A 14949-nucleotide genomic window follows, 5' to 3' on the forward strand; every position below is an offset into this window, starting at 1 on the left:
ACAAAAGGAGGATACGTCTGGAATAATTCAAATTTCTCTGCATGAACAAAGGGAAACGTAAAGATGTCTGAACGTCTTGGGACAAATCATTAAAAAATGATTGTAAGAGCCATAAATATGTGTAAAAATCCTCTCTCCCTCGCTCTCATTCTCCATATCGGAAATACCCTATATTATTTCTATAGATTCTTTGAAAGTTTGAAGAAACCGGAGTTTCTTTTGATGATTCTTTCTAGGTATTTTGAATACAGGGTGTTTGAGGAGATCGCAGGAGAGAGGAATTGCCTAATTTGTTCCCTTTATCTGGGCGTACTCTCTACCCTGGTTTTTCTATTTTTTCCATAATTCCTTTGGTGGTCATTCCTCTTTATGTCCTTATGACTTAAATTTACCTATTAATTACCTAAAAGCCTTTAATTTTAAGTTTTACGTAAAATCTGTATACTATTGTAGCGTTTTTGCCTTTCGTTTAGGTACGAATTAAAACACTGGAGGCACAAAAATAGGTTCACAGTACTAGAAACATGTATTTACACTGTATTTAATTCCTACTATTTATTTTGATTTAAAAGTCCGCCAATGTTCGGACTTCAACTGGCTTCCTAGCGGCGAAGGCTCCTTATATATTAATTAGACCAGTGTCTTCATAGATGTCGCGCGGTGTGCCCGCCGTTTTGCACCATCTAGATAATTCCTGAATGACGGAGAACAGCTGGTAAATTCGCAGCGGTTGAGATCGTTACACTATGTTGAGTATTGAAAATTATTTCCAGGACCTTAAATCAAAGAAAATGTTCCTTTCCCTTTTCCAAGAAAACTTTTGCAGTGCAGACTCTTAATCCTACCGTGTAGACTTTTAATCCTATAATTTCTTTAGCAAGGAGCAAGGAGATCTGGTTGTATTTTGGGGAAAGGAGTCGAATATCGATCGCTTAAAAAATATCTTCTTAATAGTATATAAATAATTCTTCGCATACGTAAATATACTACCAAAAATAAAAACAAACGTGACTTCTCATTTCATTTTTCACCAATGGTCAGATAATATCATAACCGATCATAACCGAGGGTAATATCGATCAATATTTATTGGCAGGCTTCACACGAATTTAGCTCTTCTAGACGTGTTGCTGCAAAGCAGGCGGCATGGAGCCAAGTACGATGTACACCGCCACCACAGTTCTTTTGAAACCCCAGTTTCTCCGGATATTGGGCATACGTTGTTTTTGTTTTGTCCATCACAGTGCTTGGGTTTGGGCTTTTTCTTTATTTGTGTTGGATTGTTTTTTTGATACTTTAATTTTTTTTCTAAATTTAATTTTGATACGTTAATTTTTGGTGAGCAAATATTTTTTTCGTAGCTTTACTCAGTTTTTTCTGGTCTCTCTTTGCTTTGTTTTCCTCCAATGATGGTTCCAAAGGAGTCTCAAATTTGCTTTTTTCTTTGGGCCCTAATTTAGTTTTATTTGTGATATGGTATGAAAGTCTTCGAAAGAGGTGCTTTTTAATTTTATAGTTCTATCGTCATCATCTGTTGTGTCCTCACCGGAGATTTCTGTTAATATCGATGATAAACTATCGCTGGAGGATTCACTTTCTTGACATCGCCGTAGCTTTCTTTTTAGTTGACCATGTTGCCCTTTGTTAATAACTTGCAGCGGTGGTGTAACTTTACGTCTAAGTTGTCCCTTCGTTTTTGGCCGGGATCATTGCTACTTCCAGGCTTCGGACTTATTTAAATGGACTCTTCAGGAGTTTTGCATTGGGAGTTTCAGAATTTTGTTCTTCAGATGACATGTCAAAGAAATCTTCATTGACAAATAGATTTCCGTCCAAGGGAAATATGCCTGTAGTTCTAAATCCATATAAACACTTTTATTTAGAAGTGACCCGATTGTACGCCCTAGCAAAGAGCTTTGCTATGTCTGTAGCATCAATTTTAACTTAATAATGAGATTTCAAATAAAAATCACATTCCTTGCTAGATGCTTCAAACTAAAGAAAGTCACGTCTAGAGGCTGTAACCGATGAGAGGTATGTCGGGGTAGTGAAATAAGATGGATTCGGTTTTCACGACAAAATAAATACGACTTAAGAGAAGACTGTGTTATATGGTTGTCTAAAACAACTAAGACGGGATCCTCATTTGAAGCATTTACGTATTTGGCCAAATGCTTTAGCCATTCTAAAAACAAATCTTCGGCGATTCAAACTGACTTAGAACACTGGTAAATCGCATCTACTGGTCCATTTTTTAAGAGAGCATTGTTCATTCATTCGCGCTTAACAATGAACATAAGAGGAACAAAAAAATCTCTTGCGGCACTCATGCAACATACAAGTGTGGTTGTTTGACCTCTCCCTCCACTAGTAATGGCACTTACCTGCTTTCTGCTCTTTTCCGCCAAAATTCTACGATGTTTATGAACTCCATTAATGCCAGTTTCATCCATGTTAAAAATGCGACTGGTAGGAAATTTGTGCCTATCATAAAGCAGTTCCAAATTATCCTAGAATAAGTTAACATCATTTATATTGAATGCCATTACCCTATTGAGACTGGTAGCTTCAGGACGCCTTAAAAAAATTCATGGATGTGGCACCAAAAATCCACGCAACCAATCTTTACTACAGGATTTCTTTTCGATATTAAAATTCTATCGAATATTATTTGCAATGGCAAATTCAAAAGAAAGTTCTTTGATTTTTCTCAGGATTACCTTATGTCGTTAATAGCTAAGTTATGCCAGGAAATGGATAGTGACGGCTCAGGAGCAGACCGAGAGTTCGAACTACTACCAGATGAAGCAAACGGAATTTGAATTAGCCTGAACAGATTTTTTTGATAGCTTAATAGGTCGATCAACCTTTTCCAAATCCATTAGTGACTTTTCTTCTTCTAGGCAGTTTACATGCGACCAATTAGTACACGAACTGCATTCTATACGTGATTTTGGAAAAACTGTACACTTTGTGCACCGAAGACCGGGTATTGATTATTTTATGGACACTCGTAACTCGTATTTTATGGACACTCATATTTACTAGTAATCCAAAAAAGGGACAGCATTTATTCACAGTTCTTTAGGGAGCTTTACAATGTATTAAGACACTACCGTATTTTAGTATTAGTATTTTACAGTTTTAAACAATCATAGAAACTGATTTAAATAAATCAGATAAAAATCAAAACACTAGTGCTTTCTTATTACGTCCAACGTTGCCAAATGGCGATATAGATCTGATCTATTTAATATAAAGTTCTTAAGGAGCTGTTCTTTCCTATATATGTTATTAATCAGCTCTCGAGAATAAATAAGTGCGAAATTTGTGTTTGCGCTTCTGCTTAAATGGGACACAGGCAACCAAATATCTCGTTCAATGTGTCATACAGAGCACTACATGAATAGTTAACATCGGAGGATAAATACCCAGATGACCAGTTTGCTTCAAGAATCAAGTGGCAGAAAATATGAAAATTAGCTCTTCTAAAATTGAATACAAGAGCTGGGTCCTTATTAAGTTTATCGACGGACTGGCAGGACATAGTGGGATGAATTTCAAGTAAAGTATGATGCAAGGTCCAATTATTATAATTCAGTATCTAATTATACGGTAGCAAACTTTCCTGTAGGTGAATTCAAATAAAAAATCAGATATGTTAAAATAGCCGAGTACGCGGACGATCGCAAGTCAGCTTGAATGTCTTCTATAATTAAAGTCAGCTTATACCTAATCTACCAATTTAAAAATCTTAAGTATTTCAAAATCTAAAGTAAGAGAAAATCCGTGGATTAACAACATTTATTTATTTCTAGTATAATTTGGGCCACGGAACCAAGAAGTTAGCATCAACGATCGCATATAATGACGGCCATTGGCACACCATAGTGGTTGAAAGAGATGGACCGGAAGGTCAATTGAAGGTGGATGACCAAGCGTTCCCGACCAAATCTGTCCCGATTACTGGAACCAGTTTGGAGGCCATCGATACGGTTTCGTTTGGAGGTATGATGGTTATTATCTATTTTCTTTGATCTGAAGTTGAATTTTAATCCAACAGCCAGGCAGCACAAACACACTTATTTATTTATTTATTCTTATTTATTTTTAGCAATACAGCACAACTGTATAAATCATTTACAGAGCCAAAGGTTACAATAATGTTTTAACAATTTTTAAGATATAATAAAGACATACATAAACTAAAATATTCTCCGCGACATCATAGTATAAATTATATTTTAACAATTGCTATAAATTGTTAAAATATAATTAAGCAATAATACAATCTTAAGCTTCCTATATAAAAATGAGCAACCACAAATTATAAACCCGAAACAAAATAAATACCCTTATATCTAAATCTCAAAGAGAGTCTCTAAACAATACAAACAGCAAAGTTGCAAAAACACTCTTACAACTTCAGCATCAGAGCATGCAAATAAATTACAATATTGTGAGACTCTATTAGCGTTATTGCACATTACATGCAGGGGTAAATATAAGAGTATATTCGTATTTGCCTTGGTACGGTAAAAGGTTTTAGTACTCCTAGAATTTAATCGTGGTACACAAAAATTTAATTTATTTAGCAATTCAGAACAGTCAATATCCCCACGTAAAATTCTATGCAACAATACAACTAAGGCTTTGTTTCTCCTGAATTCAAGTGATTCTAGAGAGAATCGAGTTAAAAGAAGAATATATAAAATGCCCTGTGGAGGGTAAAAACCATCAACTTAAAAGAATAGATACTTAAGAAACTTTCGTTGAATTTTTTCCATCGAATACTTATGAATTTCATAGTAAGGGCTTTATATAACAGAAGCACATATAACAGTTTTTATTGCTTCTGTGTTATTAAAACCCCGACAGTTGCGTACTATAAAGCCCAGTGCCCTACCAGCGCGATCAGAGACAGACTCTACCTGATCCACAAAGGTTAATTTAGATTTGTTGATAAACTATATTTAAATTCAATTTTTTTTTCCGTGAAAAAGTATTTAATTTGTTTTTAGTGCACCACAAACCAATACAATTCAAGTTGCTCTGCAAGGAATAACAATCATATATATAAAATATATTCAGGTCATTGGCAAATAGGAGTTTCTTATTGATAAGGATAGTAATTAAATCATTTATAAATACCAGAAAGAATAACGGTGCCAAGTTAGAGCCCCGAAGATGCAATATTATTTATGTGAACGAAAGCCCCTGTGAAAAACATATTGTTTTCTGCCTAACAAATAACTTTCAAATAAGGAGTTAAAATCAGATGAAAAACCATAGCTTTGAAGTTTTTTTAAAAGAAGACTATGATCCAACTGATCCTTAAGACTTAGAAAAATCCAGGTAAATTATGTCTACTTGGCTTTGTTTGTCTAAGAGTCAAACGAAGACGTCGAGACATTGCATGCATATGCCCAGAATATCTAATTGACATATTCATATATTAAATTTTTATTAAATTTACGGGAATCCCCATTTTACAAAATAAATGTACAAAATAGATTATTACATAATACATAACTTAACCTAGTAAGTTGATACAATGTAAATAAATATATATATCTAAGAACTGAGTTGACACCATTATAGCCATAGTCTGCTCAAGCTATTTTTAAAAACGGACAGTGAACTACTACATAAATCAATGTTATGAGCGTTTAAGACACTCAGAGATCTATCGATAGGAGAATGACGGCCATATTCAGTTCTGTGCATAGGAACATGATAAAGGTCAAAATTGCGTAGAGTTCTATTTGGAACATTGAGACCCACTTTAGAAAGAAGGTCAGAAGCATTAGTTATGCCACTAACCAGCTTAAAGACAAAACAAAGATCAGCGTTCACACGCCTTTTGGCCAATTTATCCAGGTTAAGTCTTACTCTTATGTCCTCACGATGGTACTCGTCAAAGCTAAAGCCCATTCTAAATGCAGCACACCGTAAAAATCCATATTGCACTCTCTCAATCATATCTATTGAATTCTGATATAGAGGAGACCACATTACTGAAGAGAATTCAAGATTAGATCTAACCAGTGAGACATAAAGGAGTCTATAGGCTTGCAGAAAGAGATGTGAACTATACCAGCACTCCAACACTCTTAGTCCCTTTAAAGTTATTTTAGAGATGTGATGAACAAATCTCAGATGCTCATCGAACCACACGCCCAAATCCTTGACTACATTCATCAATCCATTCATCACTGACCACTCACACAAAGCATCAAGGTCTTCCTGAAGTTTGGCTATATCATTCACCTGCTTAATCTGCATGTAGGGCTTCAGATCATCAGCAAACATACTCACAGAACTATGATTGATCACATTAACAATATCATTCACAAATAGATTGAGGAGCAGAGGGGCACAGTGAGATCCCTGAGGAACCCCTGAGACTACATTAGTAGGTGCGGAAGTACAGCCATGCACCTTCACACTCTGAGTTCTTCCTATCAGAAAACTCTTTATGTTAAGAGAGAGTCATGAAAAACAGCACTTTCCAACTTAGCCAGCAAGAGACCAAAGTTCACCCTGTCGAAGGCCTTAGAGAAGTCGGTATAGACCGCATCAGTCTGAACCCCCCCTCCAAAGCCCCCAACAGATCATACTCGTATTGAACTAAACAGCTGGTTGTGGATTTCCCAGAAGAGAATCCTGACTGTTTTTCACTAATGATTCCTTTGCATTGCCATGTTAGCTGACCGCAAACCAAACTATCAAATAATTTGGCCAATGAGTTTTGAATACATACTCCACGATAATTGGCAATATCCCCCCTATTGCCAGCCTTAAATATCGGCATGATGAAACTGTACTTCCAAGCTTCTGGGAAGGTAGAGTCCTGTAAAGACATATTAAAGATCATCTGGAGAGGCTTCCCCATCAGGAATGGCTTCCCTAGACTCTGCCATTTCTCGGCCCAAAAACATCGAATTTGGAAATGCATTGCTCTTTCTTTTGTCATTGACAAACCTCCAAAAGTAACGACTATCATCCACCATTGACCTCTCCACTTTACCAATATTTCACTAAAGCAACGATCGTGTTCTACTTTACATCGAGATCTAAGGGTCGAAAAACGAGCATAAGAGTCAGGTGAGAGAGTAGACGTATATTTCCTGTGTGCAGCCTTCTTTTTACAAATTAAGTCTTTAAGTAAAGGACTAAACCATTTAGGAAAAGATGAAGACCTTAGTCTCTTTTTAGGAACATACAAATCAAGGCAATCCTGTAAAATATCATTTAATTTACCCGCAGCACCATCAACATTCAACCCATCAAAATTCATACTCCAATCAATAGCCCCAAATGAAAGTTAATAGCCTCAAAGTCGGCATTCCGAAAATCGAAATAAAATTCATCAAGCATTAGTGAAGATGAGTCAGTTTAAATATTATTATGATAAGAAACGTGGTGCAAACTATTACTAAAAATGCAGTCAGAAAATACTCTGCAAATCAGAAAATACTAAATGTAAAAATGTGTTTCTGTTATTTGGTACGTTATTGCATTGAAACATATTATGATAAGAAAACATTTCAGCTAATACTCGGGCTGGATAGTGTTCATTGTAAGATACACAAACCCCATAACCACCATTTGACCAAACTGCCTCAGGTACGTTGTAATTACCGAACACCAGCACCGTTTATGATTGGTAGGTATCACAGATTTCATGAACTGACATCCCATGTAACTCGTACTTATCGCGTGTAGCATTTGGTAAAATATACACTCCACCAAAAACAAATGACTTCTTACAAATATTTACTTCGACATATACTTGCTCCACTGAGATGTAAGGAGTAGCAATTTTTCTAGATCTAAACTTGTTACTAACTGCTATAAGCACCCCACCACCTTCCATGGCTTCCATTCCAGGCTACGGTCAATGCGGTAGATGGTATACCCAGGATATGCCAGTAATATCTTATATCTCCCTTGGCATATGTTAGGCATATTCAGGGGATATCGCAGGTCACCATAAAACATATGCCAGGAATATCTTTTTAAAACTCTGCAATATTTTTTCCTCTTTTATATTATATCTAAGGCATATCTAACTATCTATACAGGATATCAATTCTAAAAGTGTCGATGTGAATATTTCGTTGTAAATATCGTAAAATATAAAAGTTATTAAAAATGCTGTTTGGAATAATTGCCATAGAGGTTGGAAAAATTAGAATCACCATATTTTTGTCAAGATATGAACACCTCCCACTCCAACATTCAAATTGAACCACACCCGTTTGTCGTAATTTGAATTAAGGGTGTTTTTGAACAGTATTCATCTACACAAGAAAAATTGTCCCATTTACTACTTAATGACCGTTCATTGAATTGCCAAAGAAAGATTTATAATAAAGATATGGTGGTTCTCTTGTTCCACCAAACTCTTTAAAACTTATTCCAAACTGCATTTTTTCAACTCAAATATATTCTGAATTAAAAGTTGTTTAAAAATAAAAAATGTTTCCTTTTTATTTTCATTTTTTTAAATTATAAAGTCTTAATTTCTTATTCTTTTTTTAATGATAAATTCAGGGCAAGATTCTTTTCCAATAAAAAAAATACCATGCAGAGCAAAAAAAGAATTAAATGGTACTTACTACAAATTGAGAACACTGGTACATAAAAGAATTGAGAAACAAACTACTGTGTAACAAATAGTATGGCATTTTTTATTATTTCTTCTCAAAAGGTTTTAATATGTCATTAGATTAAAGAGAATAATAAAACAAATATTTTATAAATACAACTTAAAATAAATATTTTAATCTTGTAAACCGATAAAAACTATACATTTTATAGTAAAAAACTAAAAAAAAATAAAAACAAAATCTTGTGGTTTAAACTTACAAATTATTAAAATAAATATTTAAACTGTTAATTGATTAACCGCTTAATCAGCTTTACATTACACAGGTAAAAACAATAAATATTTAAAAGTCAAAAAACTAAAAATAAAGAATGTTTAGTCACATTTATTCTATGCTTTATTTTTCTTAGAGTTGACTTTCAAAAGTATCTCTATTTCTAAAAAAGAAAAAAAATATTAATATTGGTAATTAATTAAATCAGAATATACAGTTTATAAATAAATAGTAAAAACGGTGTATCAGAACATAATAAAGTCATAATGAAGGCAGATGACTGTCACCGATTATCGGTACTTACATTTTTCTGAGAGCTCTGATGCTTTAGCTAAATAAATGATAATAAATCAATTGTATTGGAGCAGAAAAAAACAACTAAAGATATAATAATATACCTAAAGAATAATTATTCTTAAAGTGGTATATTAACTGCAAAAATTAAATATCTATGGCCTATATCCATATACTCTTCACAAACGAAATTTTGAAAATTAAACACATATGTATATAGTTTATAAAAAAATTGAAAAAAATATGTTATTCATTTTAAAACTTATGCCGCTGGAATATCTGACTGATAAAAATTGAATATTCGCTGCATATCTGTTAAATATATGACAGGAATATTGCTTCTGCATAAACGATATATGGCATATTCATGAGATATTTTAGGCATATTGCAATATATTTCGTCAAATGAGATATAGGTGGCATATTCCAGGGCCATTGGGTACCGACTGGGTAATATATTATATAGTGTCGTTCACGAATAATTGAATTTTACAATGTTTGAACTGGGGAATAAAGTCATTTATATACAGTGTGAATAAATTTGGTCCCAAAACTGTTCCTTGTAATATCATCAAAGATAATTTTTTTCAGTAGTTAAAAAGTTGAAAGTTATCAAATTTTACAAATTGGTCTGGGTTCATAAGAAATTTCTCCCTCCAGTTTACAATACTCGGTCCAAATTCGTAACTGTGCAGCTTTAAAAGCAGCAGTTGTCTATCAATTGATTTGAAGGCCCGTCTAAAAACATTACCTAATATTTGTTTTTTATCTTATGCAGTTTTTCAGTCATATAATATCGTTTGTAGAGCACTTCCAGTTTATATTTAAATCCAGCTTGGAATTTAAATAGAAAATTGTTATTTTCCGCATGCTCAATAAACTCTCTGTTTACAGCTCTGTCTGTTTACAGCTAATTCCAAAAATTGTTCATATACAGGCACCATATTAATAGGTCGAAACTCTTCATATTTATTTGTGTTCTTAACTTTTTGAATTGGGATTACCATAGCTGTTTTTCAGTGTTCAGGAAATCTGCCAGCTTCATTTGTTGCTTGAAGAAATCTATCCCTTATAAGTTCAAAGGCAGTTTTCATTAAACTGGTAGTAATTCCGTTCATCCTGCGTGTTTTGTTTTTCATACTTTTCGCGGTCTTCCTTAATTCTTTAAGTTTGAGCATTCTAAAATTTTGCAATTTTGTTGTACTGTAAAAAAGTTGTATTAATTTCAGCTAGCATTGTCGTAAAATTGTTCACATTAATTTGTAGAGTTCCACAAATACCCTTAATACTCGTCAAAAAGAAAGCACTGAAATTTTTCGAAATATCTATATCATTCACTTCCTGCTTTCCATTAAACATGATTGTTGGATTGCTACGTTTTTTTCCATAATAACTTCTTAAAGATTCACTATATTTCCTTGGGGTTGTGTTTCATTCAATTTATCTTCTTTTGCCAACGTTTATGATCTTTTGCCAATAATGTAATATAAGCGATATTTATTTCTTTATTTATTTATTTTTATTTATTTATCAAAAACAAATAGGATGTTAACAGGCCGAAACCCAAAGGAACATCCACAAATTACAAAGTGTTTCAGGTGTACTTAACTAAAAAATAATACAAGAGCAGAAATACAATAAAGTGCTAAGTTTCTAATTTAGTGTTCTTGTTAATTAGAACAATGATCTCTGATTCTCTTCTCATACTATAAGAGGAGAATCAGGGAAGTCAGAGTCAGAGGCATCGTCCAAGTCAGACAGAGCTCTCCATACTTCCTCTGAACCTAAAAAGAACGCATTAGGAATAATTGCATCAAATATGGGTGAATTATTATGATTTACTGACTGTACACAGGGTTGAAAAGCTCCCTTAAAAAATCTCAGATTAGTTGGCTGATCTGAGGTCTTCAAGCAGCTTTCTAATTAAGGTATACAGAATTGGGTATTCCACTACTTTTATTGTTAACAGAAATTAATTGCCAGAATTTCTTTTTATTCTTTGAAGTATCATTATCAACAGATTTTACATACTTAACATATTCCAAATGTATCATTGTTTTACTTTGTCGACGTAACTCACTAAATACGCGATATTGAATTTCAGAGTTTGATCTTTTCCATTTATTATGAGCTCGATTCTTTTGTTATCAATAATTTTTTTTACTAAAATAAAGTGGAAAATTTTTATTAATTTGTTTTAAAGGTACAAAATTATTTTATATATAATTAAGGTTTACAATTTCATACAATTCACTTATACATGAATTTATGTTATGATCCTTATCAAAATGCAAATTTAGACCATCGTAATCACCTTTTTTTTTAAATTATGGACATTAGTGTTATTCTTGCAATTAAGTTTATCCACAGGTAAAAGACAAATATCAAATTCCATAGATTTATGATGGGGGTCCTCTCGGATCAAAGGCAAGTGCTTATTATTTTGACAAAACACTAAATCGTTAGTTAAAATTAAATCAAGTATTCGGTTATTTTGGTTTTTGACACTAGAAATAGAAATACACACATAGGCTCCATTCCGGAAACATTTCGTCGTAATGTCGTAACAGTCGTAATAATCATAATTTGTCTTACATCTCTTTTTAGCGCACTTAATCGGACAGAGATAAACAATCTATGTGTAACAGTGTTACCATTATGCACACTTAGGTTTCTCTTTTGTACACACACAGATTTACATATTTCTTATAAATTAGCTTTACTTGAAGTAATATTGTAATATAAGGATTTTGAGCAGAAAATTATTACATTTATTGAATTATTATAAAAATTTCCATTTTCCTACAGGAATAATCATCTTTCTTATTCAAAATTAATTTTACAGATACGCTGGGTTGTGTTCCATAGACACTATTAGTACCTTTTAAAACTTAAAAATTCTGAAACCTCTGGACTATGCCGCTCAGATCAAAGAAAATAGATTATGGTTAATTAGAAATTGTGCTTTTTCATACGTATTATAACTCGTCCTAATATTAAAATTCACTTCCAATTGCGACTTTTTGTAGGTTATCCTCACGTGCACAACTTCCCTGAAGTAACAAACATTAAGTACGACGGATGCATTGAACTGGTAACCATAAACAGTGGCGCAATCGACTTGAGGAAGAGCATCAAGTCCTACGACGTAACTCCCGGGTGTCCCGCAAAAGTAAGTTTACTAATAAATAAAAAAAAAACTGAATACCAACGTAATTGTTTTGCAGATTTCCCCTATGGTGTCATTTAATAAGTCCCGTCCCGGATACGTCGGTTGGGATCATTTGTCGGTCTCGAACGATTTCAGGGTGACCCTCAAATTCAAAACTAAAGAAAAGGACGGTCTTATTTTCTATATGACTGATATGGACCAAAGCAATGGGGTGTCTTTGTCTCTAGTAAATGGTTACTTGAAAGTAATAAGCCAAAAGACGGAGCTAGTGTCAAAAGACACTTTTAACGACAGTGATTGGCACGTTGTCTCGGTAATTCACAACAACGAGATCCTCAGGGTCGATTTTGACGATTATGGCTTTAGAGGGTAAGGACCATACACGAACTTAGTGAAAGAGAGAACGACAAACGATCCTCCCACTTATACTACCGCTCAAAAGTATTTGCCCACATATGACTGTTTTAAAGTTATAACTAAAAATAATAAACCCATCAGTTATTCTTACGAAACGGTTTATTTATAACAAAATGAATATAAACAATACATTTTTCAATTAATTAAATTTAAGAAAATCAAATTTTGGATTCATCTACATGTCCGCCTCGATTTTTAATAACAGCTTCACAGAGTTTCGGTAGGCTTCTAACTAATTTGTCCAAAGTTTCCTGAGGTATCTTGTGCCACTTTTCTTGGATGATCCTCCACAAGTCTTCTTTTGATGTGGGGCATGATTTTCGCACTTGTCTCTCCAGTTCATCCCACAGTAATTCGATAGGAGTGAGGTCCGGTGATTGTGGGGGCCATACCATAACTTTCAGAAGATGTTGCCTTTGTAATTGACCTAAATATTGCTTGCACAATTTCGACGTGTGCTTAGGGTCATTGTCATGTTGAAAGATGAAGTTTTCCCCAATTATTCGAGTACCAGAAGGAAGTACATTGTCACTTAAAATTGTTTTGTAACCCTCTTTTCGAAGAATTCTCTCTATTCTAATTAGATCGCCCACTGCAGATCCTCCGAAACAACCCCACATCATCACCGAACCACCACCGTGTTTAACTGAGGCCACCGTATAGTTCTCAGTGACCCTTTCATTGGTATAACGGCGATCAAAAACTCGCCTCTTCGTTCCAAAAACTCGTCACTCCAGAGAACTTTCTTACAGTCATCAATGGTCCATTCTTTGTGTGATTGGGCCCACTTAAGTCTTTTCTTCTTATTAACATCCTTTAGTAGCGGTTTTGATACAGCTAAACGTCCTTTAAAACCAGCATTATAAAGTCGCCGTTTTACTTTCAAAACATTGACCGCTCTTTTACGCTTCTTGTTGATTTTTGCTGTGATTTCATGGGCGGTAATTCGTCTATTGCGTTTGCTTATAATTTCTAATTATAATATTTAAATCCTCCTTTAAACTTGTTGCCTTTGGCCATCCCGATCGAGGTTTGTTGCTAATAGTCCCTTCTCTGGTGAATTTCCTAACATTATATAATCGACAGTTCGCGTTAGAATTCCCAAATCCGTCGAAATTTGCCGCTTAGTCTTTTCAGCCTTATGAAGTCCAATGATAATACTTTTAAAAAATGTTGAAAAACCAGCAAAGAAACGGTGACAATCGTCAATAAGCAAGCGAAATTATTTACCAATGTTATACAAAAGCAATTCTTGAAGACTAAACACCTTTAAATGTTTCAAATTTCATTGTAAATAGATAAGTTTTTTAGAAGAAGTGCATATTTTCACTACACTACATTGTTTGTTATTTGCAAGACTATTTTTAAATACTCAGTGTTTTTCAACGAACCATAATTGATAGGTATGCTGTTTAAGCATATATGCAATTTACAAAAGAGATACAATATAAATATAGGTATGAAGATAAGATTTTTTTATCAAATTTAAAATATTTAAAGAAATACGTGGTGGACAAATACTTTTGAGCGGTAGTGTACGCTGGCCGTTGAGTGGGAAAATGCTTTAACTTAAGTTAGTAAAAAGGGAAGTAGAAAAAACGCTATCGTTCTCTTTTTAACTTGTGACTAAGATTGGTTATTGCTAGAAAAAACATTGACATCCGCATTCAAGACCTTAGTTGGCCCGATCTGTATATTTAATGCGTGAATCATTTGCAGAACGGACAGTACTCCTCCTCCTCTTCATATTCTACATGGTAAATTATTTGTGGGTGGTTTGCCGAGGAAATATTCACCAACCCGTGGCGCCTTGGGTTCCGATCAGCCGTTCCATGGTTGCATTGCCGATTTGACTGTTAACGGACGCGTCATGAACTTCGCCAATACGACAGATAAGTCGTTTGAGATATTGGACAGGTGTATTTTGGATCGAGACTTTTTGCCATTGGATCCTACCGTGCACAGGTGTAAGTACCATTGAGTTAATGAGAAATTGAAAATCGTTTTAGTGTTGTTGAAGAATGAATTAATTAGCCTATAAAATGTGGGTAGATTTTATTATTTTAATTAACAAAAAAATTAGTAGCATAGTGATTTATTTTTGTCAAATTCGTAGAGAGTAGACGTTTATTTTATTGAGTTCTCTGCTGAAGTTCTAGCAAACTTAGACAAATTAAA

At 33.9% G+C, this 14949-nt stretch overlaps 1 protein-coding gene across 1 annotated transcript in view; it reads left to right on the forward strand.

Annotated features, from left to right (window-relative positions):
- Positions 1 to 14949, forward strand: part of LOC126739393 (laminin subunit alpha) — a 328515-nt gene that overhangs the window by 265164 nt on the left and 48402 nt on the right. Inside the window, exons 44-47 of the mRNA XM_050445058.1 lie at positions 3819 to 4008; positions 12212 to 12354; positions 12410 to 12723; positions 14491 to 14738. Of these exons, the coding sequence (XP_050301015.1) occupies positions 3819 to 4008; positions 12212 to 12354; positions 12410 to 12723; positions 14491 to 14738 (895 nt within the window). The remainder of the gene's footprint in view (positions 1 to 3818; positions 4009 to 12211; positions 12355 to 12409; positions 12724 to 14490; positions 14739 to 14949) is intronic.

This window comes from Anthonomus grandis, chromosome 8 (genome assembly GCF_022605725.1).
Source record: "Anthonomus grandis grandis chromosome 8, icAntGran1.3, whole genome shotgun sequence".
NCBI classification, from domain to species: domain Eukaryota; kingdom Metazoa; phylum Arthropoda; class Insecta; order Coleoptera; family Curculionidae; genus Anthonomus; species Anthonomus grandis.